Here is a 14,824-nt window from a genome sequence, read left to right as displayed (position 1 = left end):
TGACTAACCAGAACTTTATAAACTGTGCAATGATATTCTCTACTGACCTCTTTTTTTTTTTTTTTTTTTTTGGTAACTAGTTTTACCAGAAATTTACACTGCATATGGCAGGCTTTAAAACCTGTAAAAACCTTTGAGACAAGCTTGGAAATCAGTAAAACTACACTGGTCCTCCAGATCCATAGTAAGAGTGCAGTTTCAGTTTTTAGGATTTTATTCAATAGAGCCAAGGATAAGAGGAGTTATTACTGATTTTTTTTTTGTTACCTGATCTTCAATTGATTTATGATCCGTTTCCTGCAGCCAAGAGCCAAGAAGAACACTGTCGTCATAATGGCAAAGAGATCTAAGCAGCGATGTAGTTGTATTAGCAGAATTGTCTGTCAAAGTGAATTCTGCCACTAGCTCCCGAAGGAGTGCATTAAATGATCCTAGAAAACAGAACTGTACATTAAATCTAATAATAATTCTTGGCTCTTCCATAGACTTCAAGGTATTTTACAAATGCAGGCAAGTAGCATTATTCTCATTTTACAGATGGAAAACTGAGGCAAAGAGCAGTAAACTTGATTATCACAGGGTCAGTGGCATACCTGCACACAGAACCCAAAAAGGACTCTTGCCTCCAAAGCCCAGTGCCTCATGCTGGCTCCTACAAGATCACGATCCCAATCTTGCAAACACTTTGCATGATCAGAGTCTATTTTTGTAAACATCATATTGCCACAGAAAACAAATGTACTATTGCTCTTTGTCCCATCTACTAATATTGATCTAATAGACTTGATTCATAATGTAATATATTAGCACAGGAGTAGGCAACCTATGGCACGTGTGCCGAAGGCGGCACACGAGCTGATTTTCAGTGGCACTCACACTGCCCAGTTCCTGGCCACCGGTCCGGGGGGATCTACATTTTAATTTAATTTTAAATGAAGCTTCTTAAGCATTTTAAAAACCTTATTTACTTTACATACAACAACTGTTTAGTTATATATTATAGACTTATAGAAAGAGACCTTCTAAAAACGTTAAAATGTATTGCCGGCACATGGAACCTTAAATCAGAGTGAATAAATGAAGACTCGGCACAGCACTTCTGAAAGGTTGCCGACCCCTGTATTAGCATGTCTAAGCTTATTAAACTCTGAATTACTGACATGCAGAATGAAAAAATATAGAATACAAACAATTTCTTTTGGACCAGACAATATGGAGCATTTGAAAAATACAAAATCATTTGTTTGAGTGTATTTATTTCCCCAAGGACTGTGTGTACTTTCTAACGTTTAGGGAATGTAAACTGAATAAATGATCCTTCATTAGAATTCTCTGAGAAAATTCACACACGTAAATAAGAAAATGAGCATTTGTCCTAACTGCAGTTACATTTACAAGTTAGATGTCAACTTAATGATGCTAACCTTTTGAACACTTGAAATCAATATATTTTATACATCAACAGTTTGGATTGATTTAATTCAAAGCTGATTTTAATCAGCAAACAGGAAACACTAATTTAAATAGATTTTAATCTTGTTTTTCCATTTAAAGTTTTAGTTATTTCCATAGAAAAAGGTTGATTCTCATTTGTGGGTGACCATTAAAGCATGCTGATTTGCAACTAAATATAAAACTTTTATACCAGATTTATTTTTGCTAAGCAAGAGGATGTATGTCTATACACATTCATGTAAGCAGTTATATATCTTAACTTACATTTTTCAGATTCCTAAATTTTACATTTTTTATTATAGTGAATGGTGCATTTATTTACTAGATGATTAATAATTTTTTACTTGTGATTTGTGTCAAGCTCTATTTGGATGGAAATTCAAATTCAACTAAATATGCATAATAACAGCATTTTAATTTGTATTTATTAGTAGTAGTTAAATAAAACTACCTTAAATGTGCAGGATACATAAGACAAAAAGTTTATCACAACATGTTTTGCATTTAATACTAACTGATTTATTAAATAAATAATCTGTAATCAGAGATCAGAGGGGTAGCCGTGTTAGTCTGGTTCTGTAGAAGCAGCAAAGAATCCTGTGGCACCTTATAGACTAACAGAAGTTTTGCAGCATGAGCTTTCGTGGGTGAATACCCACTTCTTCGGATGTAATCAGAGAAACTGCAGTGATTGGTTTTGGTCAACATGTCCTTCAAGATTTTAGAACTAGTAGATCTCATCCTTTCACACCTATTTTCTATTCACATAATGAAAGAGGAAAACAACCCTTCCTGCTTTCCCAACTGGTTTCTTAACTTTGAATGAAGTAGTCATTGAACTAACCTAGCTGAATAAATTGAAATGAAGAAAATATTCACTCTGCACTGCAGAAAAGGCTATTGCTGTCAAAAGTTGGTTTTACACTTCAGTAAACTCTGGTTCCACATGCTTAAACAGTGACTTCCCCAGTTAAGTGGTTTGACTTTCTTTAAAACTTAAGCGGCAAACATGTACTGCTTAATATTATTTTTTAATTTAATTTAAATGATTGTAATAAATTATATAAATTTAGGCCTTAACATAATTTTTCAGAGTTTCAAATTTCATTTTAAATGATTATTTTAAAAAATAAATCTGTATTTAATGTAAATTAAAGGATCCAATTTAAAGAAAAATATCCAATTTTAATTTTTAAGGGTTTTTTTAACTATGGATTTTTATCCACTATGTATATCAATGTAGTACTGCATTAATGTTAAAGACTAGGAAACCATAAACTTAAAACCAGGAAATGAATCTTATCTCTATCCTTTGTGTATCAGCCTTAAGATACCGTTCAGTATCTGCCTCTTTATATCAGTTTATTGTATTTGTTAAATAAAACATAAAACTCTACAAATTGGAACTTTATCTTCTGTACATAGACATTACATACACTGTATGTGTTGTGCTGTACTATGCAGTGTACAAATTATGCATTTAAACTGATAATATAATATTTAAAATTCTAATACTACATTCTTCATCCTCTAGAGTTTCCATTTTTATCTAACTAATGTTATCTTTTATTTTGAAACAATGACATTGGATCTTCTTAGCCCTGTATTTGCACTGAAATCACAGAAATTCAATTGCTTTGTGTTAACAGAAATAATAAACCAAATACATATGGAAGATTTGTCATACCTTTGAACTCTATCATTTCTTTTAACCATTAATTTAGATCTTAAATATTTAAGATGCACTGTAAAGATTTTCAAACAATGATTTCTTTTCAACTGGTATGGATCTAAGTCTTACCCACCAAAGAATCCATCAAAAGGCATGACAATACTGTCTTATTTGGTAATTCCCTTTAAAAATATATATTTATTTACCTTCATAAGTTTTTGGAGGTAACAAAGCCAAAATGTCATAAAGTCTTAAACGGACCATAGCTGCGCTAGCTTTAAGATGAGCTCCATGGGCTTTAATTACTGATGGAATGCTACAGTGTGAAAAAGAAGAGAGTTAGGCACAATCAAGCATTAATTATGTTATGATATAGGGCATTTATGAACTTTTTTGAAGTAAGTGGTAGTTGAGATAACAGTACACTGCTCAGAAAACTATCCTGAATAAAGTTACTCAGATTATTAATTTGTTTTCAGAAGTAACAGTACTGAGAGGATCTTTAACACCATACAAATCAAAGAGCAGATCAAAATACATTAGTAAACTATTACTACTGTAAATTTTTTGTTTGTTTGTTTTCCATAATGTATATTTAAAACCTTTTCATCTGTTACATTGTATAATAGGCCACTTTTATTAACAAACTTCATTTTTACTTCTAATTTCTTGATGTTCTTATTCTTCGTGAAGGGACTAATTAACTAAGGAATCAAGAATTTATTGAAATGGAAATCCAAAATCAAAAAGGGAGTTTAAAATGACGAAGTCAAGTCAATTGTTGTATGCAGTGTTGTTGTAGCCATGTCGGTCCCAAAATATTAGGAAGACAAGGTGGGTCAGGTAATATCTTTTATTGGACCAACTTCTATTGGTGAGAGAAAATCTTTCAAGCGTACATAGAGATCTTTTTCTTCTTCTTTCCCAGACCCACCTTATCTCTCTAAAGAGAAGTCAAAACGGGCCCAAAATATGTTATGTTTTGTAAATGTTTATCACAAAAGACCAAAATAAGTGTTTTCATGAAATTAAATTAAAAAAAAAAAATCGATCTTACTTCAAGAGAAAGAAATGAGCACTGCTGTGTGGGAAATCCAAGGACTGCAACATAAGGTCACAGCATGAAAAACCACAAGTAAAACTAACTAGGAAATACAAGTGAAACTTACTGAACCAATTTCAATATCCAGGCTCAATGAAAAGTAAAACTCAGACCTGAAACAGTGACAACTTAGATTTTTTTTTCCATTTTGATAATGTAAGACATTGTTTATAATAGCAGTAAAGACAGTTTTAACAATGGCATTTTTAACCTCAGACTGTCCCTTTAAAAATGCAGAAAGGAAGAGAATTTTAAAAGCTGTCTACTTACTGTGACATCATTGTCATGGCACATTCTATAGGTGTCATTAATTTTCTGATCACATCTTCAGTAAGGAGCTCAGGACAGTGAGCAACGAAACTCCTCATAGCTATCAATGTAAAACATTTCAGTCAAAGTTAAATCGCAATAGAAATGGAAATAAATTTCAGCAAGTAACCAAGCTACAGATGCTAACAGGATATAAAAAATGAAAATGTTTAATCACATTTTAATTAACTCATGGGTTATAAAACAATTAGTAAGGTTACACACTGAAAAAATTAATTATGTAACAAGTTTTGTGCATGCCTTTTCAATTACTTTTTGATAGAAAGAGGAGAATTACAAAGTCTCTGTATGAGTATGCTATTTGTGATGTTGAAATTAGCATACATCTAATGAAACAGGACATGAACTGTCACCACTTCTTTGTGATTCTTACCGCACAAAGCTCCAGCACGACCTTCCAATGTTACTTGCCAGGTAAAAGAGTCTCCTCGGGCTTTCTCTGCTTCTAGCTCCTTTAGAGAACGAGGAAATACATTTCGCCATAGCAGCAGCATCTTAGGTAGATGGTACCGAACAACTGAAGGACCTAGACAAGGAAATGTTTATCTGAAATTGCAGCATCTATTTATAATGTTCAATATAATAAAAAATAAGGGTATTTCAATAAATAACTTCAGACTAAAATAAACTGCAACGCAATAGAGATTTCTGAATACAATAACTTTTTGCTGATTGCTTACTTTTTGCATTTCCTCCTGCTAGAACAATGAAAAATAAAGGAAGTCATTCTCATTTTTATGTTTAAAGTGCAAATAAACTGCAAGGGCATTTTTATTTGTTGGCTAACAACTTTCGTTATTAGAGAGACATGGTAGATGAGGCGTAGCTCGAAAGCATGTCTCTTTCACCAACAGAAGTTGGTCTAATAAAAGATTTTACCTCATCCACATTGTCTCTCTAATATCCTGGGACCAATGTAGCTACAACAACACTGCAAACTGTTTTATTGGTTATTTTAATTCATGGAAACGTATATTAGTCTTAGGTTCTGCGGAGTCTTGTTTATACAAATGCTAAATTTGGGGGCAAATTTAAGTTGACAATGTCCCTTTAAAAACCTGGATGTTTTTATAATAATATATTAGTGACTTCTAGAACCAGTCTATATTTTTGTTTTTCATCGTATACTCAGTTTGAGCAAGACATGTTCTTTTAACTAAGCTAAACTGTTCACATTACGAACAAACAAAAAAAACTAACTGGTAGTTATTAAATAAGTATCTAGCTTTAATGGTAAGTTTTTCAAAAAGTATTAGAAAAAGTTCTGGAGGGCATAAAATCCACTGTTGCAAACTCTTCTTAAAAAAAAAAGAGAGAACAGAAAAAGTCCCCAGAAGGACAACCAAGATAGTTCAATGTATTTCAAGGCTCACATATGATAACAAGTTTGCAAAATGCAGGATTATTTAGAGCAAAAAGAATAGACTTGAGAAGGAACCTGATTGAGAACAGTGAATAGAGATCTGTCCTGTTTTCACCTTGTGTCATAATATAACTAGAAAATTGTTACTGGATCACTAAAATTCAAAGAGAGGATATTTAAAACCTCCCAGTGTATGATCAATTTTCAGAATGCAATGCCACAGATGGTCAGAGTCAAATACTGGGTTGGATTTTAAAAAGACAACTAGATAATTTAGACCATTCAGATCTGTAGTTGTTCAGTTATAATTATTTATACTGTTCCATAGAGATGAGTAATCACATCTCATATTTATAAAAGCAGTAAAGAATTCCTTCTGTCTGTATACAGCATTACATAATTAAGTAAGGCACATTAATTATGGACCGGGGAGGGAGGGGTTTGCCTTCCTCCAAGGCATCAGCTACTTGCTATTTCTAAATGCAGAACTAAACAGAAAAATGTTGTGATCTGGTATGGTAAATCAGCTTATATAAAAGCATCAGTGTACCACTCCAGTTTAACTTAAAAAGGGATAAATGAAAATTTAACTGTTGAATTATGAACATGATGCTATACAAACAGAGTAATTTTTCCCCTAGAATAAATAATCTTGTGCTAGGTTTTTGATTGCTCCAGCACAAAGTGTATTTACCATAACAGATACATCGCAAATGCTGGACAAGAATTAAAACAATATAACTAAAATAAAAAGCAACTACTAGTACAAACCTAAAGTCATAAGTGCACCAAGTAAAAGCCACCCAGCTTGAGTGCGCTGTAAGGACAGTCTGCTATTTTGAGCAGCAGTTCGTAACAGATCCTCAGCAATACTGACTACCATCTGCAACAACAGGATAAAGAGTAATAGATTTCAAATATAAGTTAAATTGGCTAAGGAAGCTGCCACAAAGTAACCTATTACACATGCTCTACTGTATGTTAAAATGTTCTTAAATAATCTAACGTTTTGTAAAGACCAGATTATTTTTTAGGCAGGTTATCTACTCCTATGTATGTGCAATGCTGATACAGTCAACTTGTCTGTGTTATCAATTGATTCTTGAAACAGAATTTAATGAAATCACAATAAGAAAACAAAGCTGTGAAACAAGAACTAAAAGCACACAAAAAATGACTTTTATTCTTTATCAGTCATTAGTTAGGTTTCGACGATGTTTTAAAGGTCAGTGTCCCGCAGTCAGTTGGAACATTTATTTCTCAATACAAATGTCTTTCACTACAGTACAATTCCAGAGATTAGACATTCTTCATCATCAACTCACTTTTCCCTTTGCATGAGGAATACCTAAGGGACACTGATGCACTCCACCTAGTAAAGCAGCCATTGCAAAACTGTAGCCACTAACTGCTTCTGGTGAGGTCTTCAGATTGTTGAGCCTTTCAGCGCACCTATCCAGAAATGGAGTCAACTGAAAAGGCAATGCCACAGCTACACAGCGCAAGCACCATGCAGCAGCTAGTCGAGCAGCCATGCTTGGATGAAGAAGAACTGAGGTTACTGTCTCCAGTAGCCCTGTGGAAAAAACAATACATGATCATGTAATTAAAGACTATCACAATGTATATCTACAAGGGTCCAACTCAACGTTGCAGAGGCAGCCTTAATTCTGGTGTTTCCTAACTTCTGAGTGCTTAATTTTGCAACCTTAATTTTCTTTTAACATCGTTGTGTTATTTCCTATGTTTTTAAAAAATAAACTGACAAATTCTATCACATAGCATCATACTGATCCCCAAAGAGTTCATCAGAAGGACTGGAACCTTTAGATCCACTGTACAGGCCTCTGACACTCGAGCTCAGGGTGACAGAGCACCAGTAGACTGTCATCCTAAACAGCCACTAGACGGGGATGACAGGTTTCAGAGCAATTTTGCCAGTAGGTTTCACAGATATTTGATGACAGAGATATGGCAAGAGTCAGAAATCTTGGGGTTCCATTCCAGGTTCTGGATAGGAGTTTTCTCTAGGGGTCATAGACTCTTCTACCTCATCCCAGTCCTGTCTTCTCCCCTCCCCCAACCACTGGACTCTTCATCCTAGTCTCAAGAGAACCCTCCTCATGTAGCCAGGCCCAGTCTCCATTCCCAGCAAGTCCCCGTCTCTCTTCACCCACCATTTCCACTTTTTCTGTCACCTGCCAGTCCAAGTTTTCCATAGGCTCCATGTCCCAATCTACTCTTTCCATCACCCCCATGTCCAGAGCCTATGAGCTCTTATCCCCACTGTATTTGAGTCAGGCGTCTTCCTTCTTCTCAGTGCTTGGGTGCCAGCAAGGGGAGCACTGAGAGCACAGAAGTGAGTCTCCTTGCCCTTAGTTCCTATGCTCACCACCACAGTACCCCTCAGTAGCTAAGAGAAGGAACTGCAGGGAAAATCCTGCAAAGCCCCTGCACTGCAGCATGCTCAGTACAAACACTTTTCAGATAATCTATCTGTTGTTAAATGCTAACAACTCTCCACTGAACATATGCAAACTGAGCTTTTTCAAAGGCTTATAGTTTGGCCAAATTTGGGCAGTTTTTCCTGGGAACAGTAAAAGGCACATCTAGGGTGACCAGACAGCAAGTGTGAAAAATTGGGACAGGGGGTAGGGGGTAATAGGAGCCTATATAAAAGGCCCAAAAATCAGGACTGTCCCTATAAAAGTGGGAAATCTGGTCACCCTAGGCACATCCCTGGCACAAAGACAACTCCCTCCCCTTGCTACAAAGCCCGCAGGCACCAGAGCTTCTCAACAAAACCACTTTACGGAAAAAAAATTTTAACATGCACAAAACAACTTATTTTCCCTTTTCTCAGCAGCAGCTAGGCCACTTTCAATTCACTTTCCTAAAAAATTTCACCCTGAGGAAGATACCGTGTTTCTTAAATGATTATTTATCCATTATATTTTGCCAGATTTTAACCGTGTTCCATATAACTGCTTATGAACTGCTGAACTTCATCCACATACCGAGAGAGGGTTCTTGTATGAGTGGAGACGCAGTGGCATTCAGGCTCTGAACCAGGCTACCCAGCTCTTGAAGGGCACACACCATCACATGTTGGCTTGCGGCTATGTCAGCAGCTCCTGATTTATTTTCACCGTTAGTATCATTCACAACCGCTTCTGCAAACAAAGAAAATCAAGTCTCTTACTAAGCTCTGTCACTTGACTCACACTTGAATACAGATAAGAATCACTACAGAAGCTGGATAGAGACTATTTAGTTTTGGCAACAGCCTTAAAATGCAAATGCAACCACAAATTTTCTACCTACAATGACATGGCAAAAAAATTATGGTTATTAGCAAAAGCCAAAGTAAATAGTCCAACCAAGCCCCATTTACAATGGATGACCAGAAATTATTCTGGATACTAGAAATAATTACAAAAGTTGTTTAGCTCAGAAATGGAGCAGTTCAAAATAGCAATGGTGACTACAGAGAAAATATAGACATATATATACACACACACATATATATGCACACACACCCCTATATATACAAATTTATAAAAATGTAATCTTAATATATTTATGCAGAGTTTTAGAGTTTGTTTCTTTCAGGAATTTGCATGCACATGTATGTGAGGGGTTGCAAAAAGCAGGCTTATAACAAAAAAGAAACCACACCCTTAACTATGGGATAAAGAAAAAGTCAGAAATGTAATTTGGTGCTTTTTGCTCTGTGTATTTCAAGGAGACATTTCCACTCTTCCTCCTGCATCTTATCTCAGCAGCAGCCCTAGGCTATTCAGGCTGGGCAAAGAAGATATAAACTGTGATAACATAAGAATGGCCATAATAGGTCTGACAATGATCCATCTAGTCCATTATCCTGTCTTCCAACAGTGGCTGGTGCCGGATGCTTCTGAGGGAGTGAACAGAACAGGGAAACTTATCGAGTGATCCATCCCCTCATAGACTCTAAGCCAGGGGTGGGCAAACTACGGTCCGTGGACCAGATCCAGCCCATCAATGCCTTGGATCAGGCCTGCAGGATTGCCAGCCCCGTGGTGCCACAGGCCCCACACTGCTCCTGAAAGCAGCCAGCACCATGTCCCTGCGGCCCCTGGCGGGGGGAAGCAGAGGGCTCTGCACTCTGCCCTCACCTGCAGGCACCACCCCCTGCAGCTCCCATTGGCCAGGAACGGGGAACCGTAGCCAATGGGAGCTTTGGGGGAGGTACCCACAGGCGAGGGCAGCGCAGAGCCCTCTGTCCACCCTCCCTCAGGGGCTGCAGGGATGTGGTACCAGCCGCTTCCAGGAGCGGCGTGGAGCTAAGGTAGACAGGAAGCCTGCCCTGGCCCTGGTGTGTGCCACTGCTACCCCGGAGCCACTCCAGGTAAGCAGCACCGGGCTGGAGCCCACACCCCAAACCCCTTCTACACCCCGCACTCCAACCCCCTGCCCTGAGCCTCCTGCCGCACACCTCCTCCCAACCCCTGCCCTGACCCCCGCTGCACCTCTCCTGTGCCCCAACCCCCTGCCATACCCCACATCCCTCCTGCACCCCAATCCCTTGCCCTGAGCCCCGTCGCACCCCACACCCACTCCTCCACCCCAACCCTTTGCTCTGAGCCCCTTCCTGCACACTGCATCCCCTCCCACACCCCGCACTCCTGCCCGCACCCCAACCCCATACCCCAGCCCTACATTCATGGCCCTGCATGCAATTTTCCCACCCAGATGTGGCCCTCAGGCCAAAAATCTTGCCCATACCTGCTCTAAGGCCAGAAGGTATCATTATGATCATCTAGTCTGACCTCCTGCACACTGCAGGCCACAGAACCTCCCCCATCCTGTAATAGACCCATAACCTCTGGCTAAGTTACTGAAGTCCTCAAATCATGATATAAAGACTTCAAATTACATCGAATCCTGCACTGACACTAGTTTAAACCTGCAAGTGACCCATGCCCCCTGCTGCAGAGGAAGGCAGAAACCTCCAGGGTCTCTGCCAGTCTGACTCAGGGGAAAATTCCTTTCCGATCCGAGTCATTTAATCCCAGTTTCTAGCTGTAAGAGGTTTAGGTTCACCAGAGGGGACACTGACATCTATTCAAATATTGACAAACAAATGAGCATGCCCAGAAGTGATTTTCAGGCACATAACTTCATTTCCATCACACCACAAAGCTAACAAAGGCATGATTACAAAGTAAGGAAATGCAAAATTTGGAGTTTCTTTGTTCAGCCATTTTTGGATTATTGGTGAACAAAAATCAAATGTCTCAAAAATGATGAAAAAATTATGTATTGCTCTTCCAATAATTTAAAATTTCTGAGGGAATTTTCTGCTAACTACAGTGGGGAAGTAATTTCTGAGATGAGACCAATGACAGAAGTATCATCCCCAAAAGGAGAATTTTTCAGACAGCTATTACCATGGAAACAGGAATTCTGATGAAATTCCTGATATAATCTTAACTGTAGTTTTCACTATGACCTTGTACCCTGAAAAAATTATTCTGTGAAAATGTTACTGTGCAGTTCCAGTTTACTGTCTCAATCTCCAGCTCAAATTCTCTCATTTTATGAGTAAAATTATTTAATTGCCAGCTCTGTAAAACTTTCCACAAGATCTTTGAATCTTTCCTTCTCAGACACTATCACAAATAATTAAAGATTCTGCAAGCCAAGTTATGGCCACATTTATCTTTTGTAACTCCATTGTCTTCAAAATATGCTCCCAGTTATTACAGCTGTAAAATCAAATTAGATTTCAGGAAGAATGCCTGGGTTTATTTGAGAGCCTAATATGACCTGTGCGATTAGTAGAAGTAATAATGCATAAGAAGGAAAGACCCCAGCTTGATTTTTAGAGACGATAAGACAGTTTTCTGAGATAGCAGTTTGATTAAAAAAAATATTTTTACTTGTAAACTAGATGACAAGAAGACAAGTGCCACTCTCCACAATGCCACCTGTGCTGAATCACTCTTCAGAGTAGAAACAAATTTTTAGTTTGGATAACTTAACATTGCAAACTGACTGGGGGAAAAACAGCTGAGCAGTTTAACTGCATAACTACAGTAATCATTCACTAGTAGAGAAGAAACATTATTAAAGATTTGCTCCACTTGTTTTCTAAATATAGAAAAAAGTTTCTTACCCACTGCCTTCATTTGTTTACCAATGGCTTGACAAATATCTTTGGCAGCTGCAATCTGTGCTTTCTCCCCTAATAAACTGCCTACAGTTGCTCTCAGGATAAAGGACACACATCTTCGAGAGTATACTGCCTCAACATGAGTCTGAGTTGCACGAGGATGAGACACCAGATCCAGGACATGGGACAAAAATGTAGCAAAATTGCGCTCCAACCACTGGCCTCCTAGTGTTGTAACAAAGACAACATATGCCTGCAAATACAAGATATATATACTCAATGCAAACAGAAACAAAAGAATACTGTTGTTTAAGTGGGACCCCCATTCAGAGTAGATGCATTGGAGGTAAATATTACTGATGGCATAGTGAAACTGAATGGTATACCTTTCATCGCATTTAGACTGCATGACCACCACGTCAGTGTTGTTAACTCCTACTGTGGAATTAACAATTTGCAATGTGGTTTGTAATTTCTCCCTAGCTAGTGCTGCAGACCTCTCATCCAAAGATTAGCATGCAAGGTCTCTGATGTAGCTGATGCTAAGAGACCCATTAAACAGAATAAAAACAGAATTGGCTGTTGAGGAAACTGCAGTAGGAGATGTAAAGAAGATTTTAATTTTATAAACCTTTCTTCTGGAAGAAAGGCTTTTGCTATAACTGAGTCCAATATGATCCCTAGGGAAGGGATCCTTTCAGTTGGATTTAGGAGTGATTTTTCCCAATTTATACTTAATTCCAGACTGGAATTTACATGAAACAGACTCTCTTCCTTCGACAAAATTTTATTAACCAGTAATTAAGGTAAGTGATATACATAAATCCTCTGCTTTCTCAGCTATGTTGCTACGATAGTGACATTTTTAAACCCTCTCGGGCTATAGAAAAACCGAAAGGGAGGACCTTATATGAAAATATTCCTCTCCTACAATGAAATACGGATATTTCCAGTGAGGTGGCCATACTGAAATGTGGAAATGCACATCTTAAATCCAGAGCTGCAAACCACTCCTGAAGACACAGAGAATAGATGAGAGAAGTTAGAGATAACATGCAGAAACTAGACTCTTTACTAGGAACAACCTCCTCTCTGAGCAAATCCAAATGAACCAGGTCCTTCATTGAGGACAGAACAGGAGAGAGGGGTTGGTGGAAAAAAGGGATTTGAACTGTACCAAATAACCACATTCAATAATCTATAGAATCCAGCTGCCCAATGTTATTAATTCCCACTGCTGGTAAAAATGGGACAGGTGGTTCCAACCAAACAGAGGATAACAGAATCTAACAAGGCTGACTTGTAGCTGTGACTTTTTGTCAACTCTGTGATCTTGGAGGAACTGCAGAAGACAACGATGTTGAAGATTACCTTTCTTATTGTGATGCTTAAATGACTTCTTTTTGTTTTGCTGTTGTTGTTGAGGGGAATGATGTTGAGGTTGGTAATAATAATTCTTCCTCTGATAGAGTAAGGAACCAATGACGAAGAAAGTGGATATTGTCTTTGGTATAGGAAAAATGGAACTGCAGATGATCTTGTTGCTGTATTAATCTCCAAAGATCTAACTGTAGATCTGTCATTCTTCATTTTCCCTAGCAAGCCATCTGACTGTGCACTAAGCAAGCCATCTTCAAAGTGAAGATCCTCAAATCTCATCCTTGTTTTCTGAAAAGATGCAGTGATCTTACCCAAACATGTTTTCTTAATGCAACAGCTGAAGTCATTGCTCTAGCTCAGTGGTTCTCAAACTTTTGTAGTAATGACCCCTTTCACATAGCAAGCCTCTGAGTGCAACCCCTCTTATAAATTAAAAACATTTTTTATATATTTAACACCATTATAAATGCTGGAGGCAAAGCGGGGTTTGGGGTGGAGGCTGACAGCTCATGACCCCCCCCCCGGAATAACCTTGCAACCCCTTGAGGGGTCCTGACCCCCAGTTTGAGAACCCCTGCTCTAGCTGATGCTTCTAAAGAGTCAAATGCTGCTCTCAATGGATATTTAGCCACATGTTGCCCTGCTACTAAAAAAGCATTTGTTAATCTTTTATGCTCCTCCGGTAGTGCATTCAGGAATGTCACAAAGTTTCCCTATAAATGATATTGATATCTAGCCAGGAGAGCTTCATAATTTACTATTCACAAACCTAAAGGAGCTGAAGAAAATATTGTCCTCCCAAACACATCCAGTCTTTTCCCTTCTTTATCAGCAGAGTGAACTTGTGTACCCTTCGACATGAGTAGTGCAGGCTCTACTACTAACAAATTAGAAAAGGAATGAGACTGGAACAAAGCAAGACCTTCCTGAGGGAATTGTTACAATTTGTCAGCCTTTTCACACAGAAGGAGCCTCAGGTGGCAGGAGCAATGGAGAAATCCTGACTTCTTCAATTCTCCATCTCTTCCCTGGGGAAACATTCATTTGAATTGGTGCCAAGAAAATGTCCAGGTCCTGCTCAATTGCATCACAAGGGTTAATCACTGACGGAGTCAGAGATGGACCCAATCTATGTATCTGCGCCATTACTATTCATTGTGGTGCTGTGTCAATATCAGTTATCAGATCCTTAATCTTTCCCCCAAACCACTCCTTCCTTAGCTTTAATTTTGGATCCGGCTCATTTGGATCCAACAGAATTGGATCTGAAGAAGAACATTTCCTGATTCTACCACAAGAATCTGTACATCCAGTAGGTTCCCTGAAGACCCTCTCGCAGATTGGCTCTTTTCAAACAGGCTGGCA

At 38.1% G+C, this 14,824-nt stretch overlaps 1 protein-coding gene across 3 annotated transcripts in view; it reads right to left on the bottom strand.

Moving 5' to 3' along the window:
* Window positions 1-14,824, bottom strand: part of HEATR5B (HEAT repeat containing 5B) — an 85,114-nt gene that overhangs the window by 54,189 nt on the left and 16,101 nt on the right. For 2 of the 3 annotated variants that reach the window (XM_039529299.1, XM_039529300.1), the window contains exons 8-15: window positions 12,083-12,332; window positions 8,940-9,095; window positions 7,248-7,498; window positions 6,694-6,805; window positions 4,933-5,085; window positions 4,500-4,599; window positions 3,334-3,443; window positions 268-431 (exon numbers count right to left, since the gene is read on the bottom strand). In XM_039529299.1, coding sequence (XP_039385233.1) covers window positions 268-431; window positions 3,334-3,443; window positions 4,500-4,599; window positions 4,933-5,085; window positions 6,694-6,805; window positions 7,248-7,498; window positions 8,940-9,095; window positions 12,083-12,332 — 1,296 coding nt within the window. The remainder of the gene's footprint in view (window positions 1-267; window positions 432-3,333; window positions 3,444-4,499; window positions 4,600-4,932; window positions 5,086-6,693; window positions 6,806-7,247; window positions 7,499-8,939; window positions 9,096-12,082; window positions 12,333-14,824) is intronic. The other variant, XM_039529301.1, reaches the window with a different exon arrangement.

Source organism: Mauremys reevesii, linkage group 3 (assembly GCF_016161935.1).
Source record: "Mauremys reevesii isolate NIE-2019 linkage group 3, ASM1616193v1, whole genome shotgun sequence".
NCBI lineage: Eukaryota > Metazoa > Chordata > Testudines > Geoemydidae > Mauremys > Mauremys reevesii.
This window is presented reverse-complemented; position numbering and strand designations above follow the sequence as displayed.